At 36.9% G+C, this 27,992-nt stretch overlaps 1 protein-coding gene and 1 non-coding gene across 11 annotated transcripts in view; both read right to left on the bottom strand.

Moving 5' to 3' along the window:
• SPATA5 (spermatogenesis associated 5) overlaps positions 1–27,992 on the bottom strand; it is a 350,490-nt gene that overhangs the window by 295,255 nt on the left and 27,243 nt on the right. For all 10 annotated transcript variants that reach the window (XM_044930400.2, XM_006078935.4, XM_025268023.3 and 7 more), the window contains one exon: positions 15,301–15,455. In XM_044930400.2, coding sequence (XP_044786335.2) covers positions 15,301–15,455 — 155 coding nt within the window. The remainder of the gene's footprint in view (positions 1–15,300; positions 15,456–27,992) is intronic.
• LOC112580015 lies at positions 4,147–4,275 on the bottom strand. Its single transcript, XR_003104381.2, has one exon. It is a non-coding gene; the product is annotated as a small nucleolar RNA SNORA11 (small nucleolar RNA).

Raw genomic sequence — 27,992 nt, 5'->3', positions numbered from 1 at the left:
AAAACAAACAAACAAACAAACAAGTCCAACATCATACTTAATAGTGAGGGAGGAAACAGAGTCTCTCTCTAATGGGTACAGAGCTTCTGTGCAGGAAGAGGGAGAGTTCTAAAGACTAATGGTGGTGATGGATGCACAGCAATGGGAATATGCCTAATGCCACAAATTATACACTTTAGACTGGTGAAAACGGTAAAATTCATGTTTTGCACATTTTACCATAGTTTAAAAAAAACCACAACAAATCTTTTTCCACATAGGGTTATAACTCCAAGCTACAGTTAGAGTTTCTATAGTCCCATGGGTTACATGTCGGAGAAGGCAATGGTACCCCACTCCAGTACTCTTGCCTGGAATATCCCATGGACGGAGGAGCCTGGTAGGCTGCAGTCCATGGGGTCCCTAAGAGTCAGACACAACTGAGTGACTTCACTTTCACTTTTCACTTTAATGCACTGGAGAAGGAAATGGCAACCCACTGCAGTGTTCTTGCCTGGAGAATTCCAGGGACGGGGGAGCCTGGTGGGCTGCCGTCTATGGGGTCACACCGAGTTGGACACGACTGAAGTGACTTAGCAGCAGCAGCATGGTTACATGTAAAGGAGCAGAGTTAAACATACTCAGGAGGGAAAAAAAAATTAACCAAAGACCTAAATGTGCATGCTAAAAGTATAAACTCTCAAAATAGAATATATGGTAAATCCTCCTGACCTTCAATTTGGCAATACTTTCTCAAACGTGGTATCAAAACTACACACAACAAAAGAAAAAAGAGAGAGATGGATTTTCTCAAAATTAAAAACTTTTATGCTGCAAAGAACATTATCAAGAAGAGGTATCTCACTGAATGGGAGAAAATATTTGCAAATCACATATATCTGACGTGTGAGTGCTCACTTGTGTCTGACTCTCTGAGACCCTATGAACTGAGCCCACCAGGCTCCTTTATCCATGGAGTTTTTCAGTCAAGAAGACAGAAATGGGTTGCCATTTCTTCTCGATCTTCTGGACCAGGGATCAAACTTGTATCACCTGCATTGGCAGGTGGATTCTTTACCACTGTGCCACCTGATAGCAGATATCTAATAAAGGGCTTGTATCTAGTATATATACAACTCAATTGTATATATTAATAAAATCAATATCAATTGATCAATATCAAAATCAATAAAATCAACTGCATATATTAAAAAAATCAATAATAAAAACATTTTAAAAAGGGCAAAAAACCTGAGTAGACATTTTGCTAAAGAAAACACATACAAATGGTCAATATACAAATGAAAAGCTTTGCAACATCACTAGCCACAAAGAAAATATGAATCAAAACTACAATGAGATACCATTTCACACCCACTAGGATAGCTACACTCAAAAAGATACAAATGTAGGAACATACACTGCTGTTGAGGATGTAAAATGGTGCAACCACTTCAGAAAACTGCTTGGCAGCTCTTCAAAAGGTTAAACAAGTGGTTACCAAGGACCTAGCAACAACACTACTTGATATATACCCCAAAGAACTGAAACCAAGATCCAGCAATCCCACTGCTGGGCATACACCCCAAGGAAACCAGAATTGAAAGAGACGAATGTACCCCAATGTTCACTGCAGCACTATTTACAATAGCTAGAACAGGGAAGCAACCTAGATGTCCATCAGTAGATGAATGCATAAGGAAGTTGTGATATATATAAACAATGGAATATTACTCAGCTATGAAAAGGAACACGTTTGAGTGAGTTCTTTTTTTTTTTTTTTTTTTGAAGAACTCAGGTTTATTATGCCAGCAGGCACAGAGGCGTTAACACTCCAAGCTCTGAGCCCCGAACAAAGGGGTTACAGAGTCTTTATACATGGACAGGCATGATTAAGTGGGTTTGTGGGTTTGCAGGGGCTGGGACAGTTGCAAAGAACTGCAGCAGGATAAGCTCCAGTTCCTACTATTGAGAGTTCCCACTTTCTGAGACCTATGTGAACTAGACTTTGCAAGGAGCAAGCTGAGTTACAGAGGCAGGAGAAGGAGGTAAAATTTTAACTTTTCCTCTTCATCGCCCCCTCCACCCCTTGATGCTTCTATCACTCATTGTGAACAGTGAAAGTGAAGTCGCTCAGTCATGTCTGAATCTTAGGGACCCCATGGACTGCAGCCTACCAGGCTCCTCCGTCCATTGGATTTTCCAGGCAAGAGTACTGGAGTGGGGTGCCATTGCCTTCTCCCTTGAGTGAGTTCTAATGAGGTGATGAACCTGAAGCCTATTATACAGTGAAGTAAGTCAAACAGAGAAATATAAATACTGTATATTAACACATACATATGGAATTTATAAAGATGGTACCAACGATCTTACATGCAGGGCAGCAAAAAAGACACAGATGTTTAAGAACAGACTTTTGGACTCAGCGGGAGAAGGTGAGGGTGGGGTGATTTGAGAGAATAGCATTGAAACAAACATGTACGCTACAATATGCAAAACAGATGACCAGTGAGAGCTCAATTCATGAAGCAAGGCACCCAAAGCCAGTGCTCTGGGACAACCCAGAGGGATAGGGTGGAGAGAGAGGTGGGTGGGGGATTCAGGATGGGGAGGACACATATATACATGTTGATGTATGGCAAAAACAATCATATTATAAAGTAATCATCCACCAATTAAATTAAGTAAAAAAAAAAAAGGAAACAGGTATTCAAACAAAAATTTGTTCATGAATGTTTGAATGTAATTAGCAGCTTTATTCATGAGAGCCAAAATGTAAACAGAATCCTAATGTCTATCAACTAAGGAATGGATAATCAAATGTGTTATATTCAGGCAATAGAATGTTATTTGGCAGTAAGAAGGAATGAAGCAGTGATATATGACACAACACGGATGAACCTTGAAAATTTTATGTTAAATGAAAGAAGTCAGCCACAAAGAACCACATATTTTATGATCTAATTTACATGAAATGTCTAGAAACAGCAAATCTAGAGACATAAAATTGGTAAGTGCTTGCCTAAGGCTGAGGGAATGGACAGGTTGGGAGATGATGGGAAAAGTGTACAGTTTCCTTCTGGGATGATGAAAATGTTCTAAAATTAATGTAATTATGGCTGTACAACTCTTTGCATATACTAGACCCTTTTTTTGAGGTTAATTTGTTTTTATTTGCCAAAATAAATAACTACAGTGGCCTGCAAACTTTTCAGATCTAAAATATACATTTTACACCACAATCAAACAAACACATACACATATATAATACCTATACATATATTAAAGTAAAATGAAAGTTCTGCCAAAAATGTCTACAGTGAGTGTAATTTCGGTGGGGGATACTTTTTTTTTTTTAAGCAATTTTAGGTTTACAACAAAATTGACAAGGTACAGAAATTCCCCATATACCCCCTCCCTCACAGGCATAACCATTATCAAAAATGGTACTTTTTTTTTTTCTTTCTTTTTAAACCAAGGATAAACAGCATTGACACTTCATAATCACCAAGGTCCTCCGTTCACTCAGAGTTCACTTTTATGAGGAGAACAGCATTGCACATTCTATGTATTTAGACAAAAGCATAATGACATATGGGCTTCCTAGGTTGTGCTAGTGGTAAAGGACCCAGCTGCCAAGGCAGGAGACTGAAGAGACATGGGTTTGATCCCTGGGTCAGGAAGATCCCCTGGAGAAGACCATGACAACCCACTCCAGTATTCTACCTGAAGAATTCATGGACAGAGGAGCCTGGTGGGCTATAGTCCATGGGGTCGCAAAGAGTCGGACAACTGAAGCAATTTAGCACACACACATAATGACATGTATCCACCGTTATAAAGCCATTCAAAGTATTTTCACTGCTCATAAAAACTTCTGTACCGTGTATATTCATCTCTCCACAAACTCCTGACAACCACTGATCTTTTTATTGTCTCCACAGTTTTGCCTTTTCCAGAATGGCATATAGTTGGAATCTCTTTTTCTTTATTTCTCCTTGAAAAGAGAGGTTCAAAGACTTTATAAGATTAATCATGGCCCACCCACGTGTGGACTGGACAAACTCTAGGTAGCAAGCTTCCCCACTAAATACTGTACTTTTTCTTCCAAAGTTGAGCCCTGTCTCACTGGTCCTGCCCCAAAGCCACATGGAGGTGCAGGGGAACATGTGTTGGGTACTTGTTCATGGAAAGGTCACACATTTTGTGTCTCCTGTCACAATGAACCCAGATTCCTGTTGGGTGTGTTGTAAACAGTGAGCCATTTCTTCAGGCTCCCTGCTCTGAGCACACCACACTAACTGTACCCTTTAAATAAGCAAATGATTCATACATGAAGTATATCTCAATAAAGCTGTTACCAAATATATTTACATGTATTTTTATATAAAAAGGCAAAATAAATATTTCTGAAAAATAAGAAACACTATGAGCCAAAACGCTTCACAAAATATTCAGTTATTCAATAAAATTTAGTTGGTACTATTTGCCAAACAGAGCGGATATAAAGGTGAATAAGACAAAAGAACCACAGGCATATATGTGTAAGATTTGCATGTGTGTATTAGGAATCAAATTACAAGATCTTTAGTAACAGAGGTCAGAAATTTTTCAGGTAAAGGACAGTGTGCAAAAATACAAAATGGTTGAATAGAATAATGTAAGATGAAAGTGAAGAAGGCACAAGTCAGGTTACGAATAAGCTAAAGAGCTTAAGACTTCATTTTAGAGATTATCAATAAGTCGTTATGCTAATGGCTTTTAAGACAGTTGGGAGCGATGAACTAAAAGGGCAAGATCAGATGAGTGTGTAATTGCTCCATATCTGTATAGGGTGAAGTGAAAAAGTGGTACCACAAAAGAACCACATTAACCCTACCAATGATTTCCTTTACAGTAAATGAAAAACTGTTTTTAGCAAACACTCACCAAGTATTTGGTCTTCCCTGGGGGCTCAGCTGGTAAAGAATCCACATGCAATAAGGGAGACCTGGGTTTGATCCCTGGATTGGGAAGATCCCCGGTTCAATTCCTGGGATGGGAAGATTCACTGGAGAAGGGATAGGCTACCCACTCCAGTATTCTTGGGCTTCCCTGGTGGCTCAGCTGGTAAAGAATCAGTTCACAATGCAGGAGACCTGGGTTTGATCCCTGGGTTGGGAAGATCCTCTGGAGAAGAGAAAGGCTACCCACTCCAATATTCTGGCCTGGAGAATTTCAGGGACTATATATATATCATGGAGAAGGCAATGGCAACCCACTCCAGTACACTTGCCTGGAAAATCCCATGGATGGAGGAGCCTGGTAGGCTGCAGTCCATGGGGTCGCTAAGAGCCAGGCACGACTGAGAGACTTCACTTTCACTTTTGACTTTCATGCATTGGAGAAGGAAATGGCAACCCACTCCAGCGTTCTTGCCTGGAGAATCCCAGGGACGGGGGAGCCTGGTGGGCTGCAGTCTATGGGGTTGCACAGAGTCAGACACGACTGAAGCGACTTAGCAGCAGCAGAAGTATATATATACATATAGTCCATGGGGTTGCAAAGTCTGACATGACTGAGTGACTTTCACTTCACTTCACCTGGAGGAGGCATGGCAACCCACTCCAGAATTATTGCCTGGAGAATTGCTATAGACAGAGGAGCCTGGTGGGCTACAGTTTATGGGGTTGCAAAGAGTCGGCCACAACTGAGCGACTAAGCACAACACATCAAGTATTTATAGGCATTCTTCAGAGATAACATAGGTTTGGTTCAAGACCACCTCAATAAAGTGAACATAGCAATACAATGAGTTACACAGATTTTTTTGTTTCCCAGTGCATATGAAAGTTATGTGTACACTATACTGTAGTCCACTGAGAGTGCAATAGTATTATGCCTTAAAAAATGTACATACCTTAACTACAAAATACTTTATTGCTAAAAAAGGTTAATCATCATCTGAGCACTCCATGAGTCAAAATCTTTTACTGTTGGGAGAGTCCTGCCTTGATGCTGATGACTGCTGACTGACCAGGGTGGTGGTTGCTGAAGGCTGGGGTTGCTATGGCAATTTCTTAAGACAACAGTGAAGTGTGTCACATCAATCGACTCTTCCTTTCATAAACAAATTCTCTGTAGTATGCAATGTTTGTTTACATTTTTAACTACAGTAGAATTTCAAAACTGCAGTCAATCTTCTCAAACCCTGCCACTGCTTTATCAACTAAATTTAGGTAATGTTCTAAATTCTTTGTTGTCATTTCAACAATCTTCAGAGCATCTTCACTAGGGGTCAATTCCCTCTTAAGGAACCATTTTTTTTTGCTCATTCAGAAGAAGCAATTCCTCATTCATTCAAGTTTTATCATGAGATTGCAGCAATTCAGTCACATCTTAAGGCTCCATTTAGAATTCCAGTTTTCTTGCTATTTCTGCCATATCTGCAGTTACTTCCTCCACTGAAGTCTTGAAAAGCTCAAAGTCATCCACAGGGTTGGAATCAACTTCTTCCAAACTCCTGTGGTATTTTGATGATGGGAACGGTGGTATTTTGACCTCTTTCTGTGAATCATGAATGTTTTTAATGGCATACCCACATCTAGAATGGTGAATCTTTTTTACACGAGTTTCAATTAACTTTGCCCAGATTCATCAAAGGGATCACTATCTATAAAAGCTATACCCTTACAAAATGAATTTTTTAAATAACACTTGAAAGTCAAAATAACACCTTGAATCTTGGGTTGCAGAATGGATGTTGTTAGCAGGCATGGAAACAATATAGATCTTGTTGTTTATCTCCATCACAGCTCTTGGATGAACAGGTGCATTGTCAATGAGCAGTAACATTTTGAAAGGAATCTTTTTTTCCCCTGAGTTTTAGTTCTCAATAGTGGGCTTAAAATATTGAGAAATCCATGTTGTAAACAGATGTATTGTCATCCGGGCTTTGCTGTTCATTTATAGAGCACAGGCAGAGAAGATTTAGCATCATTGTTAAGGGTCCTAGGATTTTTAGAATAGTAAATGAGCACTGGCTTCAACTTAAAGTCACTAGCTGCATTAGCCACTAACAAGAGAGTTAGCCTGTCCTTTAAAACTTTAAAACCAGGCACTGACATTTCCTCTCCAGCTATTAGTCTTAGATGACATCTTCCAACATAAGGCTGTTTTGTCTACAAAGAAAAACCTGTTTCATTGTTTAGGTAGCCACCTTCATTAAATTTTCTTAGCGAGATCTTTTGGATAACGTGTTGCATCATCTACATCAGCATTTGCTGTTTCATCTTATACTTTTATGTTGAGATGGTTTCTTCCCTTAAACATCATGAATCAACTGCTAGCTTCAAACTTTTCTTCTGCAGCATCCTCACCTATCCCACCCTTAACAGAACTGAAGAGAATTAGGGCCTTGCTCTCGATTAAGCTTTGGCTTAAGGGAATCCTATAGCTGGTTTGTCTATCCAGATCACGCAAACTTTCTGTATCATTCATGTGTTCCTTGGAGTAGCACTTAACCCCCACCTCAAGAACTTTTCCTTTGCATTCACAACTTGGCTAACTGTCTAGCACAAGAGCTTTAGCTTTAAAAACAAAATTATTTTTAATTGGAGGATAATTGCTTTACAATGTTCTATTGGTTTCTGCCATACATGTATACAAATCAGCCACAGGTATACATGTCCCCTACCTCTTGAACCTCCTTCCCACCTCCCACCCCATCCCACCCCGTAGGTTGTCACAGAGCACTGGGTTGAGCTCCCTGCATCATACAGCAAATGGGCCCTAGCTTTTTTAGTGGCTTATCTTGGGTTTTGACATGCCGTCCTCACTCTTAATCATTTCTAGCTTTTGACTGAAAGTGAGAGATGTGACTCTTCCTTTCACTTAAACACTCAGAGGCCACTGTAGGTTATTAACTGGCATAAATTTAATACTGTTGTGTCTCAGAGAATAAAGAAGCCAAAGGAGGGGAAGCAGACAGGGGAACGGCTAGTCCATTAAAGTAGTCAGAACACACATAACAATTATCAGCTAAGTTCATCATCTTATATGGGGGCATTTTGTGGACCCTAAAATAATTATTTGATACAATAGTAGCATCAAATGTCATTGATCAAAGCTCACCCTAAAAATATAATAATGATGAAAAAGTCTGAAATGCAGCAATAAGTACCAAAATGTAATAGTGACATAAAGTAAGACAAAATGCTGTTAGAAAAATGGCTCCAGTAGACTTGCTGGTCATGCCACAAACCTTCAATTTGAAAAAATACAGTATCCGTGAATTGCAATAAAGTGAAACGCAACAAAATGAGCCGTACTTATTATACTGAGTACTGATCAACTATATATACAAGTGTGGCATATCCTTCTAGGACAACCTCAACATTATTTATAAGAAGACACCTATCAGAAATTCAAATTAAGAGTTCTCTACAAACTGAACAGAAAAATGTTCAATTTCATCAATGTTAACTGGGATCAGAGCTGAGAATGGAAATTATTGATCCTTCCACTCATTTCTTCCCCTATAGAACCCTGAGAAAAGTACAGTAGAAAAAGAAAAGTGGAATGAAAGAGCTGAACTTCTACAATAGCTAATAATGTTAAAGCTATAATTGTGATTTTGGCACAGAGTATTTCCTAGTTAAAAGTAATCGACTCTCTTAAATGTGTTTCCCCATTCAATTGTTATTACTTAAAACTATAAAAATGCACAAGAGAAGTTGGCAGGGAAGACTAGGATCTTGGAAGTGATAGAAAACCCTCTTCTGTCTAGACAACAAGAAGCAAAATCAAAAGAAACCAAATTCCAAAGCCCTGCCAAGAACCAACATGGAGTTAATACAGTGTCCACAGGTTGTACTATCTATTCCAAAATAAAGCAATGTGCAAAGCATCATAGAAACCCTCAATCCTTTGTGTAAGAAATAAAAAATACAGAATAAAGTACTGTTTTAAAAAGCAGAAAATCAAATTCCTTCTAATTATCCTGAGTATACAAGAAGAATGAAATGTAAATATGGTCAATTAAACTATTTAATTCAATCTCTACAACAGAAGAATAATGCTCATGAGCTCATCCTAGGAAATCAATTCACATTCTCATGTTCTAGTCTCATCTTGAAAAAAGCATCAAATGAAAAATACAGCAGCAACATTTGAATATGTAATTAGTAAACAACCTTTTGATTATTCATATAATAAAGAAGTCTGCTAGTTTTCAAAACATGGATAACTGTGAAAGTCGCTCAGTTGTGTCTGACTCTTTGTGACTCCATGGACTAAATAGTCTATGGAATTCTCCAGGCCAGAATACTTGAGTGGGTAGCCTTTCCCTTCTCCAGGGGATCTTCCCAACCCAGGAATTGAACCAGGGTCTCCTGCATTGCAGCCAGATTCTTTACCAACTGAACTATCAGGGAAGCCCATAACTGAGGAATGTTTATTTAATGACATTTGGCAGACATTCAATCTGACCACCAACTATCTCTATATTTAACCTGGATTAAAGATTGCAAATGGGTTTGGGGCTATACAGTTAGTATTGATGCTCTGTTGCAGTTCACTTTACAAAAGTGGGTTCACACCAGAGTAGAGTCCTATTTTTAACGGGCTTTTGGTTTATTCTAAACCAAAGGCCCAAATTCTGAAAGCTGCAATCCAAAGGTAATATCAGAAGCATACAGATAGATTATTTATAAATAAGGGATAACCTAAACTACATAAGATAAAACAGGGGGAAGGGGAGGGTGTTAAGATACACATATGAATTACATAAGCGATAGAACTAACCTGCATATATTTCATTAAGAATATCATTTACCAGTGATGACTGCTATGATGTATATGCAATGACTTACTAAAACAATAATGTATTAATATAAATATTCTTTAAAAGCACTGTTTTGTTTACCTTAATAAAGTTAAGAATTTTTAGTGATAGATCAAGAAAGCAACATGCTCTGCATTAAATATAAAGGATTACTGTATATCCTTCCAGAGTGGACAGGCTTAGCACTATTATAGGCATCTGTATTCCAAAAGTGTTACATTCACTAACAATATGGCTATAATTCACTAAAGAAATCAGCCGCTTTATAAAACACGAAAAATATGAAGAATGCTACATGAGGGTAATAATGGCCTATATTATACCTTGGTACAGAAGAAGGATTAGATACTCTTTTGCAAACATTCTTCAAATATCTGAAATTGACCATGTAATATTTTTTTCATGAAAATTATAATTATTCACTCATTTATTCAACAAATACTGATTGGACATCTATTATGTGCTAGTCCGATGCTAAATATTAATACTAAGGATAAAAGTAAAAAGTAAGACCCTCTGCTTTTATGGAAATTAAAATCCATTAAAAAACCATCCACATACACCCTGTATCTAAAACTTTAACAGTTTTATAGGAAGGAGAAGATATACAACTAACAGATATTTTTCACTCTCTCTTAAAATCTCTATTCATCTAAAACTTAACCAGTATTATTCCTTGCAAAAGAACTTTTCAGTCAAAAAACAGACTAGTGGAAAGTAAAAAAAGAAAAGAACTAAAGTGAAAATGAGATTTTCCTTAAGCACGTCATAATTTTACATATGTATTACATAATTAAAAATCAGAACATTCTGGGGAATAAAAGAATGATATTCATCACACACTTTAAAAATCACATATTTAAGTCTGGTAATTCCACTTCTGGGACTCAAAAATGGACAAATATGCTTATAAGAGGAAAAAAAAACAAAACAGAAAAAACTCTTAACATTTGAGAATGAAAGAAAAATAAAACAATCACAGTTTCTATCAACATAATAGTTTATTAAGCTGTCAACAAAAAAGATGTTTGTCGAGAACTTTAGAGTAAAATGTTGATCATATAACTTTAGGTGAAAAAAGCAGAATATAAATATTATATTTTATATTAACTATGTTAGAGGGCTTCTTCCCTGATGGCTCAGATGGTAAAGAATCTATGCACAGAAAAGTATCTATAAATTTCTAAAAAATCTATTAGAACTATAATACAATATTAACAGTTATCTCTGTGTGAAAAACTGAAATCTCACAATGGATATTAGCAATATTCAAAGATTCTAAGAATCCCTACAGTAAAGAAATATACTTGACATTTATCATCAATTAAACGTAAAATACATTTGACTTTTAATACATCAATTGCTATAGTCACCAACTCAGAATATCCAAAAAAAGGAAACATTAAAGTAAGTGGCTAACACTTGTGCTCTCCTGAAATTAATAATGCATTATAACTGGCAACATTCCCACCTTAAGACATTTCTTTCAAACTTTCGCAAGTGTGATTTAGAAGGTTTAATTTCACACACTAAAATCTTTTCTCAAAAGATGCTGAATGCTCAATTTACTATTTAAAAAAGTTTGCAGTTAATGAGCTACTTACTTAAAACAGGTTCTGCAGAAATAACTTGTAGATATTTTTGTTGGTGTAATAGTCAGAAATCAGAAGAGTGAAGTTTAGGAATCCAGTTATAGAAATGTTGACTTCTCAGGAAAACTTTTACAATCTGAAGTGAGCATGAAAAGCAATGGAACAAAGTACTCTGACCAAGGCTAATCACTCTGGAGCCCATGAGTAACATCATAGTACACCATGGCCCCAGGCCAAATAATAAAATGCCAAATGGAAAATGGCACAAGTCCATGGACTGTAAATACTGTATCAAAAGAAAATAAAGGGAAAAAAATCTTACATTAGAGCAATTAAAAATGCAGTAGTAGTACTGGTTCCTGTGATGAATAAATCAGTTCAGCAATTCTAAGAGTGGACAGCCACTGTTTAAACATTCTCCACTGGCAGTAACTCAGTTTAAAAGCCTACTACATGTTTCTTTAGTTTCTAAACTTTTTAAATCACTAAAATGTCTTGGGATGGTATAGTTGGTTATAACCATATCTCCTGAAATTTTCACATGTGGCGTTTGATGATTAGGCATCTACCTGACGTATTATGCAATGGTAACCAATAAAATATAAATACTGTAAACAAAAGCATTCATATCAATCGATGTTCCCAAACTTTAGACCGTAAGTTCCAAAGAAATGAAATGCTTCTACTAACTCAACATTAATCTTATTCTATAACTCAAATTATTCAAACTCAATTAGTATGTTCTATGGAGCTTCTGAAAAAAACCCTGAAGTTGAGCTTTCAGTAATAAATCTGAAAATGTTTCAAAAAGAATTCACAATCACATTAGGCAGCCTAAACTATTAGTTGGTGCAAACGTAATTGCGGTTTCAGACCATGAATATTAAAATCATTTATAACTAGGCTCAAACACATCTCCATTAATCAAAATGGGAACCATTACCATCAACACATTTTTGCCAATGAGAAATATATTGTTTGTTTATTTCTGTAGTGTAAAACTCCATGCTTTGAGATTCAGTGAACTCCTGGAAAACACTTCCCCTGCAAAAAGTTGCAGAGATGCTTGAAGTCAGTTGGCGAGAGAGCAGGTGAATATATGGTGGAGTAGGCAAAACTTTGTAGGACAATTCATTCAACTTTTGAAGCACTGGTTCTCTGACATGCAGTCAGGTGTTGTAGTGGAGAAGAACTGCACCCTTTCTGTTGACCAATGCTGGCTGCAGGCGTTGCAGCTTTTGGCATATATCATCCATTTGGTGAGAATACTTCTCAAGTGTCATGGTTTCACTAGGGTTCAGAAAGCTGTAGTCAATCAAACGGGCAGCAGACCACCAAACAGTGACCATGACTATGCAAGTTTGGCTTTGGAGCTTCTTCTTGGTCCAACCACTGACCTGGTCATTGCTGGCTGTCATATAAAATCTACTTTTCATTGCACGTCACAATCCAATTGAGAAATGGTTCATTGTTGTTGCTGCATAGAATAAAAGTAGATGACACTTCAAAACAACAATCTCTTTGACTTTCAGTCAGCTCATGAGGCAACCACTTCTCAAACTTTTTCACCTTTCCAATTTGCTTGAAATGCCAAACAGCTGTAGAATGGACTGTTGAGTTCTTTAGCAACTTCCTACATAGCTGTAAGAGGATCAGCTTTGATGGTGGTTCTCACTTGGTCATTGTCATTCCTGATGGCTGACCACTATGCTCCTCATTTTCAAGGCTCTTGTCTCCTTTGCAAATTTTCCTGAATCACTGCTGCACTGTACGTTCATTACCAATTCCTGGGCCAAATGCGCTGCTGAAGGTGCAAGTTGCTTCTGCTATTTTACGACCCATGTTGAGCTCGAATAAGAGAATTGCGGGAATTTGCTTTCTGTCTAACATCATTTCCATAGTCTAAAATAAATATGAAATAAACAGCAAGTAATAACTCATAAGCAAAAAAATAAAGCAAGAAATGTGCATTAAAATGATGTATAACATAATCACATTTAAAGAATGTATTCCAACATCAAACAGCAAAGTTCACCAATACAAAAACCGCAATTACTTTTGCATCAACCTGATACCAGCTAGTCCATGGGAATGTTCTTATCTCCAAGGTAACATTTCCCGGCCTGAATTTATAAAACATGTGTGTTCTATAAAAATCTAACAAGTGCCTGCTTCTCTTAGCCTTTGCTAACTACCATAAAATTTAGTGGCTCAAAACATTAATTACTTTTGACAATTCTGAGTGTTAACTGAGTGGTTTCTTCCGGTTGGGGCAAACTTCCACTGGGGTACAATAGTCTAGCAATGGCATCACATGTCTGATAACTGGTGATGACTAAAATGAGAGGATCTCGGCTGGAATGAGGATATTTCGTCTTTTCTCCACAGAGTCTCTCATCCTCCAGGAAGTTACTACAGATTTAAGAAAGTTAATGCAAGGTCAAAGATCAGCAAGTGAAGACAAGCCCTATGCACTTCCAAGCCTGCTTGTATTATGGCTGCTAATAGTCTACTGGCCAAAGCAAGTTACACTGCCAAGTGCAGATACAAGGACAGAAAACTTGACTCCCTAGTCTTTACAGCAGAAACTTCAGGGTGCAATACAAATGGGCAAACACAGTGATGGGAAGTGCGGTTATTTTTTGCAATCTACACTGTAAAATGCAGAAAGTCTCTGCTCCACATGGTCCATGGTGAAATGTTTAAATCATAGCCTGCTTTTGATACTTCAAACTAAATACACATTGACATATTATAATACAGAAGACACTGCCAATGCTTGTTTCAGTATTTTCTTAAAATATTAGTACATTCAGAGAAAACTATAAGGCCATTTCCCCCTCAAATATCAGGCCCATATGTGTCATGAATAACATAACAGGTGGTTCATGCAATAAGAGGTAACTTCTATTGCCCTTGTGGTGATCTGACTGAAAGTTTGCAGAAATGGTCAATGCTGAAGCATTGACCCAAGAATGGGTCTTTACTTTCTTTACTTGGGTAAAGAAACCCAAGGAAATATCAAGCATCATTAGTAGAAAGTATCATAATTAGAAGACATTTTTGTTGTTCTAAAATTAGCCTAGTTGACATTTTCTTATAAAAGTAAACATGGAATTAGTATACAACCCAGTAACTGTACTGTTGGGGATTTGTTCCAGAAAAATGAAAACTTATATTTACACAATACCTGCAGAAAAATGTTCACAGCAGCTTTATTCATCTAGCCCCAAATTGGAAACAACCCAGACATACTTCAACTGGTGAATGGTTAAACAAAGTACTGTACACATCTATCATGGAACAATACTCAGCACAAAAAAGGAACAAACTATTGATATATAACTTGAATGAATCTCCAGGGAATTATACTAAGTGAAAAAAACTGATCCCAAGCAGCTGCATACTGTATAATTCCATTTATATAAGATTTGTGAAATGACAGAATTTTAGAAATGGATGCAGGAACAAGGTGGGTATGATTATGAAAGGTAAAGCAAGGGATCCTTGTGGTGGCAGAACTCCCCAGTATCTCGATTCTGGAGATAAACACACAAACCTTCACATGTAATAAAACTGCACAGAACTAAACACACACATACACATAAATGAGTAGAAGAAACACTGAGCAAATCTGAAAAAGATCGATGATTCTGTTAATATCCTGCTTATGATATTGTACTATAGCTTGCAAGATGCTACCATTGAGGCAAACTGGGTAAAGGCTACACAGGAGTTCACTAAAGTATTTTTTAGAACTGTAATGAATCTACAATTATCTCCATAAAAATTTTGATTAAAATAATTTTTTAAAGGTTAGCTTAGGAAGGTAGTTTCCCTGGGGTCTTAGTTTCTTTCACAGTTTAATTCAAACAGTGTGGCTAGCATGAGAGTCAAATGACTTACATTTGGGACATCGACTGCTACCTCCCTCATGGCACTGGGTCTGATGTCATTCATCCCCTGCAAGAAATCTTTCAGAGTAATCTTCACCAATCCAGCCATCTTGCTGTCAGGGAGGTTAGGCTGTTTCCTCAAGACTCTTCGCAAGGCATGAAGACCTGCAAAGAGGAAAGTAACACAAGCTTTATCTTCTACCTCATAAATACATACTGAACCACTATCAACAGAAACAACGACAACAACAAAATCCAAACCTCATGCATATTATAATATTTAAATTTTGTGTGCTTGCGTATAGCGGTGGAAGGGTGGAGAGGGAGGTGGAATAACGTGGGGGGATGAAGGCAAAAATCTAACTGCTTAGTTTTGGCAGTGAAAATATGACAAACTGATCTTGATAGATGTTTTACATATGTGAAATAAAATTTACAAAACACTACCCATAAAAAAGAACATAAAGTGTGTCAAAATAATTTGTTTGGAGAATTTCTTTGAAAAGAGTAAAATATTAAAACAGTAACATACTTTTTGTCCTGCCCTTTTTGCTAGTACATACAAATCAGAGTTACAGGTCTTGTAAGGTATTGGCAGAACATCTTGAAGGAAATGTTCAGCTGGCAGTTGGAAATGTGGTTTTGGAATTCAAGGGAGAATCAAACTTCAGAGTTATATGTATATATATGAAAAATTATAGGAGGAAAAGAGACCTATAAAAGGGAAGCTAGAGAGGGATCAGGATGAAAGAATGGTGGCTGAAGTTTCAATCTTAGGAAAATTGATCATTTGAGCAGCATAGAAAGAAATGATGGTATAAGACAAGAGAGAGAATAGGCAGAGATAGATAGTAAAATGCCACAAAGTTAAAAAAATGATCATCTAAGTCAGAGTTAGAGAGACGCAAAATAATTTTTAAAAGATCACCCTGACCTAAAAAGTTAAAGATATTACGTTCTTTGTTTTTGCTATTTGCTTGGAGTTTAAACACTGACAGATCTAAAAGCCCTAGCTCATCCCCCCCAAATCTAAGTTGCCAGATTTGAAGCCTTTTGATCTGTGATAAGAATCTCTAGTCTAGAGGGCAGCAAAGTCCCCCTGTGCTCTCTGCTTTAGGGTCTTTTGTAATGAAGTGCTATATTTATGTTCTAATACAAATCAAGTTCCACTCTGAAGAATTTAAGTCTCAGAGACCTCTTGGAAATCCAGTCTGAATAACTGAACTTGCCCTGGGACACTAGCTAGCTCTATCATTTTTAATGTCTATTGTCTAAAACATTATGCCTCAGTGAATTTTGCCAAATTAAAATGATACCATAACAGTCATTTTACTTGCTTTCATTTATTTGAACTTTGAAACAGAAGCAATGGTGAAAGGAAGGCAAACATAAATCCCCTCCAACAAAAGTTTGGGTATCTTTCCTTTTTACTAAAGAAAAACAGTGAATACTAGGACACCACTCAGAAAACAGATACATAATAATCTTTCCCAAGGAAACTATCATTGTGAGTCTAATATTCATGGAGATCTTTGAGATAATAACTAGAAAAAAAGCTACAAAAGAGGAAATCAAAGATATTATGTAAAAAGATCACTATTTTCTAGGGAAATTTTCTTAGGCCATTCTCTGAAATCTAAAGTCTGTAAATCGCTTATTTAAGTCTATCTTATAAATGCCCATTTGGTTTTCTGCCTTCCAAAAACACTGAAAGGTAATTTATTATTTTTTAATTAATTTATTTTGCTGCATCAGTCTTAGCTGCAGCACGCAGGATCTTTAGCATGTGGGATCTAATTCCCTGATCAGGGATTGAACTCAGGTCTCCTGCATTGGGAGTGCAGAGTCTTAGCCACTGGACCACAAGGGAAGTCCCTGAAAGATAATTCTTCTTCATGTCTCTCAAATTTCTACTTATCTTTCCAGCATTAACTGCCTCTCTTATAGACTATCTTTTCAAGGATGTTTGTACAGAGGAAGATAGAATGCCTCCCTCCAAAGCAAAGGGCAGATATACTTACTGCCCATTACAAAAGATTCAGGTTCCCTAAGCTTAGGGTTCTACTCCTGTAATGCCACCTTATACAGACTCAGATGTCACCCGGTCTTCGTGTCTCTCTAGGAAAAGTGAGGCTCTAGGAGCTGGTGCAAATTCTGCTGCTCTGGCTATTTCTGCTGCTATAAGTAACTGTCTATCTTTTGACTCTGACCCAGGAATACTGTGTCCTCTGCAAGAACTTATGATCCTAGTTAGCTTGCAAGTAGGATAAAATCTCAAACCCTTCACAGCTCTTGACATGAAAATAAAAGTTTACTTTAAACTAGGTTGTTTCACTGCCCAACAAACCTTTTAGTTAAACAGTGTAATAGCATAATAAACTAAATAAGTAAAACTTCAGTAATAATGCACTGGTTGTAAGGCACCTGTGTGACCTAATGAATGTAAACAGTGCTAAAAAAAAAAAAAAAAAAAAAAAATCTTATATGAATGGAAGTGATCAAAAGACCAAAAGAATTTAACACTTCATGTTTCAAATGGCTATTTGGTAATACTTGTCAACATTTCTAATTTAGATCAGACACCTTACTGATACTGATATACTAAAAACTGAAACAAAGGAAGTAGTCTAATAATGTTCCAAAATTTATGGCATGAAGCAAAAAGTTTGACAATAGAAGAAATAAAAATTTTAATTTGAGAAAGAGATTTGGAAAAGACAGGAAGTATATGGGATTTTTAATTGAAATATAGTTGCTTTATAATATTGTGTTAATTTCTGCTGTACAGCAAAGTGATTCAGTTATGCATATATATGTTCTTTTATTAAATATTCTTTTCCACTATGATTTATCATAGGATACTGAACACAGTTCTCTGTGCCATACAGTAGGACATTGCTGCTTATCTATTCCATATATAAAAGCCTACATGTGCTAACCCAAAGCCCTCACTCCTTTCCTCCCCTAACTCCCTCCTCTGTGGCAACCACCAATCTGTTCTCCATGTCCATGATTCTGTTTCTGTTTCATAGATAGGTTCACCTGTGTCACATTTTAGATTCCACGTGTTAAGTGATATTATATAGAATCTGTCTTTCTCTTTCTGACTTAATTTAGTATAATAATCTCTGGTTGCATCCATGTTGCTGAAAATTGCACTATTTCATTCTTTTGTATGGCTGAGTAGTATTCCACTCTACATATGTATCACATCTTCTTTATCCATTCATCTGTTGAAGGACATTTAGGCTGTTTCCATGTCTTGGCAATTGTGAATAGTGCTGCTATGAAGCTAGTGGTACATGGGTATTGTTGAATTATAGCTCTGTCTGGATATAGTTCAAGATTGCTGGATCATATGATAAAGCTATTTTTAGTTTTCTGAGAAATGTCTATACTGTTTTCCAGTGACTACACCAAATTACAAAGCAATATATGGTTTTTAAAAGCATACACAATATTACAATATAAATGTATACTTTTAAAACAACAAAACCTCTACAAATTCAAATACAAACTACAGAACATAGAGCTGGGGAAAAACTTCACGTCTACGAGGATAGCAAGGGAAAAGCAGTAATTCCCAGAGGAGACAGAAAAGGCAAAAGAATAAAGCAGCCTAGAGTTTGTCACAAGGACGGCAGAATAGGGTGACTCTGACTCCTCTCCTCTCACAAGCATACCCAAATTACATCTATTTACAGAGCAACTATCTATGAGGACAACCTGAGGACTAACAGAAAAGATTTCTGCAACTTAAGATAAAAAGAAGGAACTATGAGGCAGTAAGGAGGGACAGAGATGCAACATAGTTAATACCCATACACCTAGGAGGGTGACCCATAAACAGAAGAATCATCACAATTACAAAATTCTCCCCAAGGTGTGAGGTGCCCAAGCCCCACACCAGGCTCCCCAGCCTGGGGATCCTGCACTAACTGAGAAGGGAAGACAAGCCCCCAGAACATCTGGCCAGCTGGGCTTCTCTACAGTAGAGTCAGAGGGTTGTACAAAACAGAGACTCTGCTCTTAAAAGGGTTAGGTATGGGTCCAGTACAAAGGCAGTAATTTCAAATGAGCCTGAGTCAGATCTACTTGCTAATCTTGGAGAACCTTCTAGAAAGATGGAAGGCAAATGGAATTTCTGTTGGAAACACAGATGCTGGCAGCAGTCATTTTTTAGGAGCTCATGTTATCATGAGGACAGTGGTGCTTGCCAGCACTACTGTGGAGTCCTTCCTCTAGCATATTAGTGCCAGGGACTTACGACCCACTAGTGGGCCAGCACCAGACCCTATCCTCCTGGGACGCCCAGTCACACCAGGATCCTGCCCTGCCTGTGAGCAGACCATCTCCAGTCCCAGAATATCCTGAGCTTCATAGCTAGCCAGCTTAGAACCCAACTGCACACACCAGCAGGCCAGCAGCTACTCATGAGAGAGGGACTGGCTGGCAACTGATCTGGGGACAGCTCTGTCTCCTAGTGTACCAGGAGCAGTCAGCCTCACCAAAATAGGGGGACCTGTGCAGCCCACATAGGGGTCACACCCTAAAGCATGTGTTAATAGCTCTAGTGACTAGAGGGGAGTATGCTGCTGGGCCCCACAGAACATCACCTACAAAAGGCCACTTCTCCAAAATCACTCAATACAATTGACCTGTTTGTCAACTGTACTGACACACAGGAAAAACAAAACAAAAACAGCAAAATATGCAAAATGAGGAAACAGAGGAGTATGTTCCAAACAAAGGAATAAGACAAAACCTAAGAAACAGGACTAAACAAAGGGGAGATAAGCAATCTACTCAATAGGGAGTTAGGTAATAATCATAAAGATGCTCAATGAACTCAGGAACAGATGGAGGAATAGTGACAATTTTAACAGAGATAAAATATAATGAAAAGAACAGAGGCAAAGAACACAATGAATAATAATATCCAAAATAAATGTATATGGTTACAAACTTCTATTCCTCAAAGACACTATAAACTGAGGAATTATTTCTTTAAAAGCAACAGAATAGAAAAATTGAATAGATATTTGATAGGCACGTCACAGGCTTCCCTGGTAGCTCAGCTGGTACAGAATCCACCTGTAATGCGGAAGACCCCAGCTTGATTTCTGGGTCAAGAAGATCCCCTGCAGAAGGGATATGCTACCCACTCCAGTATTCTTGGGTTTCCTTGGTGGCTCAGTCAGTAAAGAATTCACCTGCAATGTGTGAGGCCTGGGTTTGATCCCTGGCTTGGGAAGATCCCCTAGAAGAGGGCATGGCGACCTACTCCAGTATTCTAGCCTGGAGAATCCCCATGGACAGAGGAGCCTGGAGGGCTGCAGTCCATGGGGTCACAAAGAGTCGGACATGACTGAGCCACAAGCACAGCATAGCAGTAGGCATGTCGCAACAGAGGATATCTAAATGGACAATACATATATAAAAAAGTGTTCAACACAGCATCAAAGAAATAAAACCACAATGAAATTCTGTTAAAAAAAACCACCAAATGCTGGCAAGAATGAGAAGAAACTAGAATTTTCACACATTACTAGTGGAAGAGTAAATTGATGCAATCACTACAGAAAAGTTTTGACAGCATTTACTAACAAGAACATACACATGTTCCATATCCCAATAATTTCACCCTAGATATAATGCAACTAGAAATCTGTACATTTGCGCACCAAAAAACTATGTGCATGAATATTGATGGCATAATTATTCACAATATTTATACAATAAAATATAGCAATAAAAATGAACTAATGATACACAGAATAAAATGAAGCTCTCAAACCATAATATGAGTGAAAGAAGATAACACAAATCATGCTGAACTAATCTATGGTGTTAGAAGCCTTTTGGATTGAAGTGAGGAGTAGTAAATGGGAGAAAATTTGATATAAGTTCTAGGGTACTAATAATGCTTTATATCCTATTACCTATATAAATACACTCATGTGATTACATAAATGCATTCACTTTGGAAAATGCATAGATCTTTTTATTCATTTTTCTATATATATTTCAGGAAGAAGTTTATTAAAAAATAGAATACATAAAAAAAAGTAAAGTTAAAGGGAAAAAAATTATAAAGAAAGACACTACAAAAAAGGGAGAAAAGAACTGGACTTGAGAGACAAGGGCATTCCCTATGTTAATTAATCTGCAAGTATTTTTAAAGAACAGTTCTCAATGAAAGAATGTCTATTCTGGACCTGTATTACTTGCCAATTCAGTACTATTCATATTAAAGCAAAACAAATCATAAAATATTATGTCATGAAGCCACTGAGAAGATATAGCCATTGACTACAAGTTACTCTTTCACAGTGTTCTTTTTCAATATTAACCCTACTTATATATTCAAAATATTCACTGAGTAACTCCTAGGCATATTTAACTTACCCAGCAATGTACTGAGCTCTTTCATGCAATAATACAAAAGCGCAAGAAGACAGATAAACCTTTCACAGTGTTAACAGTCTAATAGAGAAGACATATTAAAAGAAGTTGTTATTATTATATGCCGTGCCAAGTACAATGACATAGAACAAAGTAGCACAAAAACATGTCAGGGACATCTAACTCAGTTCAGCAGCATTAGTGACAGTTTAGAGTTAGGTAACTCTCACAGAAATCATTCAGTATATTCTTTAATTTCACAAATGAAGACAGACTAAAACTGTGTACAAGCTCAAGTAGTTAGACCTGAAAAATGAATTGATGAAAAACTGATAATATGGGAACTGGGGCCAAAGAGGCAGTGGAGTATTCAGATGATAGCATATATAAAGGCCTAGGGACAACAATGAGCATAACGCTTTAGAGATTACATGGCCCTGAAGAACAATAAAAGACAAAATCTCTGTCCTTATAGAGTTCATTCTTAGAAAGAAAAAACATGTTCTAAATAAACCTAAATCCAACTCTGTTCATTTGCAGATATGTGAGAAAATAAAGGGCAGACTGTCAGAAAAGGAAAATTGAAAGATGGATTACAGATTTGCAAAACCTAAGAGGGGATACTGGAAATTCCAGCCATAGGCCTTCAGATTCTTTCTCAATATGAAGTTCAATGTTTCTATACTCTATATAAAGGTGCTGTATTTTATACAAATGCTATTCTTGAAAACAACATAAAGTTGAAACAGAATTTATATGAATTATATGTTAAGTGTATATCAGAGCTTGAAAAATTAAAAATTTCTGAAGCTATCATATTATTGCAACCAGTTTTCCATGGTCCTAGATCTGTCACCAGCTCAGGTGTCACTTTACATATAAAACTTTGTTCCTCTGGCCATCAGTTATCTCATTTATTACATGGAAAGAAAAAAATATATTTTCTCTAAATTATTTTTTTATCTTTAAAATTCCATGATGCTAAGCTTAAATTATTAGACATCACCATTCTTAAGGAAGCCATACTCGAATCTATGCCAAGTAATTAAAATTTGAAAAATACATATATTTTTATAAACTGGAAGTAAATAATTAATTACGGGAGCAAATGGACACATGTACATCATCAAGGGATATAGCTTAGGGCAAGCAATCTATGACAATTCCTTTCCTTACTAAGTTTAGTTGATTTTAAAAATATAAACAGAAACAGAAGCAATACTTCTATGTTCTTAAGAAACACAACTTTGAAACAAAAAACAGGTGTAGATAATTAAATGTGTCATTTTGTTTTCATTATTTTATGTTCTAATGATCTCAAAAGTTTTGAAATGGAAAACAAGATGCAAGGAAGAGGAAAAAAGGCAAAATGCCCCAAGCAAGCCTAATGCCAAAACATTCTTTCCAGTAATATGACATGTTCTCTGTAAGACCCACATCACTTTCCAGATATAATCAGTTCTGGACAAGAGTAATTACTCTAAATTCATGCTCTTCAAAACCATATGCTCCATATTCAATCAACAAACATCTTGTCCTGAGCATATGGCATCCTACAATTTTACAATTTATGCTTGCTAAATAATAATGTTAATTTTTGAGACTGCAATTAAGTTCCTTCTTGAAAACTAAATTGATCACAGGAGTAATAATTTTTTTTAGAATTACTGTCTACCCTACAGACACTTAATTATATAAAGAAGCAACATGAAACACAGGCATCTGGATCTCAGATTTGAATTTTAAAAGTCATGCGTAAAACTTCTGAGTAGTATACTCAGGAATATGAAGTCTGAGAGCAACTGTAACAAAATCTTAAGTCTCTTTTTTTAAAATAAACTTTCCTCAAAATAGTAGAGCTCCAGTAAACGTTTTATCTGGAGTATTTATTCTCCCTCAACTCAGTATTAAGTATAGACAAGGTGGTAAGTATCACTCGATATATCACTGGGAGAGTTCCATTTCTCACTTCTTATTCATAGAAAAGAAGTTAAACAGAATACTCTCAAAGAGGGTACTGTGGTTCTTGTGTTATTTATGTTACAAATGATTGATATAACTTAAACTGATTGCAGAAGCCAAGTCTATTCTGAATCCCCTATCACTTTTAAAAGTTGCTCTTAAAATAATGGCACTATGAAAAGCACCCTGGTCTCAAGACCCAAATTATGGGCCAAGACTTCACTAACTGCTTGAGCTTGGATTGGTCACACAGTCTGTCCTCATCTGTGAAATTAGGGAATGTACTAAATGATTCTGGGTAAAGTCTTCTAGTTTTACATAAAACATCAGAATTAACTCACTTCACCAGTCCCAGGTTTTAACAAACTTTCCCAAAAATACAGCTTTTAGTTTCAAATTCTTGATGTCAAATTATTTACTCACCTGGCTTACCAACCCTATTAAAATGTAGAGTTTTTTAAAAAAGGACAATTGATTAGAGCACAATTTGTATGCCAACAAAAGCTGAAGATCTATGGCTTGGTGGACTAGCGCAAGGCCCATGGAAGAGAAGAACTAGGAAAATAATGAAGGGATAGAGCCAGGTCTGACTTTGACTTGAGGAAAGGGGGCAGGAAGGGCGGGCAACCCAACTATATTTATCTCTTTTTTGGAAGGTACAAAAACTCTAAATAACACACCATTAAAACTGAAAAAAAATTCCCAATCACTGTCTCTTTTCCCTCAACTTTCAATCACCCCTCAATTTATTGCAATCTACTAGCGAGCCACAGGACCCCACTCTCTTCTAAGGACCTCATGACCTTCCAGGTACTAAGCACTTGATATCCCTGTGGTCTCTATACTGCTGCTGGCTTCACTATTTACTTCCTGTGTGATCTTGGTGAAGTTCCATAACTAAATTTCTGAACTAAGTTTCTTCACCTATACAATGCAGATAACCATATAAAGGATGTTGTAAGAAATTATTAACATGTGTTAAGGCACTTCAAACAATGGCTGACACACTACTCAACTGGTGGTAACTAATAATATATTATTTCTAATTACTTTCTCCCTGGAATCTACCCTCATTTTAGTCACCACTTTTTTGGGTTCTCTTCCCCTCTCTCTTGCCATTCTTCAGTCTCCTACCACTTTTCTCAACAATTCAACCTCTGAATGGTGATTTGTCCCCAGGATCCCTTCTTTCCTCATTAGCATGTTAAAACCTCCCTGATCATTCACAAATACAACACAAATGTATTATAATCTTACCTGTTACACTGCTGCACTTCCCTGTGCACCCTGAGCTCTATGCTGCTGCTGCTGCTAAGTCGCTTCAGTCGTGTCCATCCGACTCTGTGTGACCCCATAGATGGCAGCCCACCAGGCTCCCCCGTCCCTGGGATTCTCCAGGCAAGAACACTGGAGTGGGTTGCCATTTCCTTCTCCAATGCATGAAAGTGAAAAGTGAAAGTGAAGTCACTCAGTCGTGCCTGACTCTTAGCCACCCCATGGACTGCAGCCCACCAGGCTCTTCCGCCCATGGGAGTTTCCAGGCAAGAGTACTGGAGTGGGGTGCCATTGCCTTCTCCGGTGAGCTCTATGAGGAGAGTCCAATTCTCTCTTACTTGCTGAGGTAGCCTCGGCACCCAGTGCAGTGCCTGACTCAAGAAATGAATGAATGAATAAACTTTGCTCATTCTAAGTGATTTCATTCATTTCAATGGCTTCAGTCATCATCTAACTGTTGAGAACTTGCTGACCCACGTATCCAACCAAAACTCTCATCTCCAAAACCTGCAATTTCAAGTCCTGAAGCTAAGACAATGTGAAGAATAAAAAGTGATAGAAGGTGGAGGACAGAGTATGGAGGACAGAGTGGGCAGGAAGAAAAATCTCTACAGTCCAGACAAGAGTAATCAAAACAGTTACGATGTTTAAAAAAATCTTTTAAAGTTGAAACTCTGAATAAATCTTGAAAAAGAGCTGACAGGATTTGATAAAGAGTAACAAAAAAAGCAGTCAAGAATAACTCTTAGAAATAACTTCCATTTAGAAAGACTGATTTTATTTTTGCAATTGTTTTAATTAGAAAGAAAACCTTTCCTCAAGTTTTCTACTTTTATAGCCTTGGCAAGGCAACTCAGAAAATTTTCCATTAGTGAAGTAAATGGTATATATCACTTAGAGCTTAACCAGAATTTAAACTACCACCTGTTTTCCTAAAACAAACCATTCAACTCCAGTCATTTCAAATGAACAGCAAACGTAATACTAAGATACCCAAATCACTGACCAAAAAAAATTCCACTTCTTATATAATATCCATAATATTTATGCAGTAGGAAAAATTCCAACATCACAAATATAACTATCACTATATTTCAGAGTTATAAACCAGAGGGGAAAATTCAATGCAATATGAAATATTATACTGCATAATTACTGCCTATTTATCCAGTTACAGTAATAAGTAAAGATAGGCTCCCTTATAAAATGCTTTAATTAGAGTGACAATCGTGATTCATACATCAATTTTATTTTGTTGCTCTACCGCAGGCCTACAGTGGACTCACTTGTGAGACGAAGTGGGGATGGGAGGGAAGAGATTGTGACTCTGATTTGTTTGACAGGAGAGCTCTCACATTCAGCAAGAACATCTGTCAGGGAGGCACCCCTCCCCGCCCCCAAAAGCCATATCTAAGTCTAGTCTGCATATTTCTATTGATGGGCAAGACTTTAACTGATCCAGATTCAGTAAAAATCAGTACTCGAGAAGAGAATGGAATGTGCTATATTTCCCTGAGATTTCTTGTACTAGAGTAACAAATACTTCATAAAATCAAGAATACTGTCAAAATTCAAATAAACACCTACCAAAGAAATGCATAAATACACACAAAACAATTTTTTTCCAAAAGCAGAGAAAAAGTGACACCTACCAAGAGCCTCTATAAACCACGAACACTGCTGTCAGGCTATACTTCTAAACCTTGTAAGAACTCTTTAGAAAAATGTTATCCCTATTTAGCAGGTGAGAGAACAGTTCAAGAGGTTAATGGCTTGCCCAATGACTCAGCTGATAGAGGTAGTGTTAGTATTTGAAACTAGAGCTTACCATGGCTTTCCTTGAAGCCCCACTATTTCCCTGCAATTTATTTAAAAATACAGAATTTTTACAGTATCAATATTTTAATTCTAACTTAGAAAATTACATTAGCAGAATTCAAAGAAATGGTGGAAAATGTTAGAAAAAGAACCTTTCTTAAGAGCTGGACTGGATGGAGTAGATCCTCCATAAATTCCTATTAAAACAAGCTAGTGAAGGGTGGGAGGACTAACAGCTATAAATATCTCAGAACTCCACCACAAGACAGATAAAATTTTCCATTTCAAAAAAAGTTATGTTATAGTAATTAGATTCAGTATTTTTACTAGACCTACGTAAGTGTAATAATGACAAAACCATTGTTTAAATAAGAGTTTTAGCTCTTCCTGTTCTGTGATGGTATCTTATCAAGGCCCAAGCATTTGGTATGAATATGTTGAAATGATGTGTAATCAACAAGGATGCTAAAGATAAATTCTTAGAGATGTGAAGCGAATGCTTCCTTCCACTGTAAACAAAATGACTGAGTCCATTTCTTGAAGAAATCAAGCTCTATTTATATTCACTCTCCTGAAATGGCACAGGCAGCCTTAGAAGGATAAGTTTATAATAAATCCCTGCATTTGGAAAACATTGTTGCTAAGCATCCTCTAACATTCAGCAGAGTTTATATAATTCATGTCTCTGCTGCATAATTAACATCTCATGTTTTCTAAAAAAGCATGGTATGCTTATCTATGCTGTTAATTTAAAATATTATAAATTTTGAGGGAATTAATAAAAGGCTATGCAACTAATTAATTAGAAAGGCAGCCTAATCCCAGGACAGATACAAACATAGACATTAAATGTCAAGATGTGTCAGAGTTGAGCTTTTAAAACAGCTTGTCTGCTTGAGATAAAACATTTCAAAATGCAGCTGCTCTTTGCTTAAAAAGGTGAACTACAAAACATTAGGCTTTTGGACAAGTCACCACTTATCAAACCACACTCTAGCTCAAAAACTAATTATACGGAAAATATAACATTTGAAAATCAGTTTCACACCCAGCATTCAACATCAAACATTGTATCTGCTCAGATAAAACAAGATACAAGTGTTGAAAGCAACACTACAGTAGTATTTCCAACTTTCTTATTCATTACAGACACAAAGTTTAAAAATATGGATAATATTCAGTAACACTAGAATAGAAGAGCAGAAAAGCTGAGAGTATACACACTGCAAAAGATGCAGTATC

This window comes from Bubalus bubalis, chromosome 17, assembly GCF_019923935.1.
Source record: "Bubalus bubalis isolate 160015118507 breed Murrah chromosome 17, NDDB_SH_1, whole genome shotgun sequence".
Taxonomy (NCBI): Eukaryota; Metazoa; Chordata; class Mammalia; order Artiodactyla; family Bovidae; genus Bubalus; species Bubalus bubalis.
The sequence above is the reverse complement of the archived record's forward strand: the minus strand, read 5'-3'. Positions and strand labels throughout refer to the sequence as shown.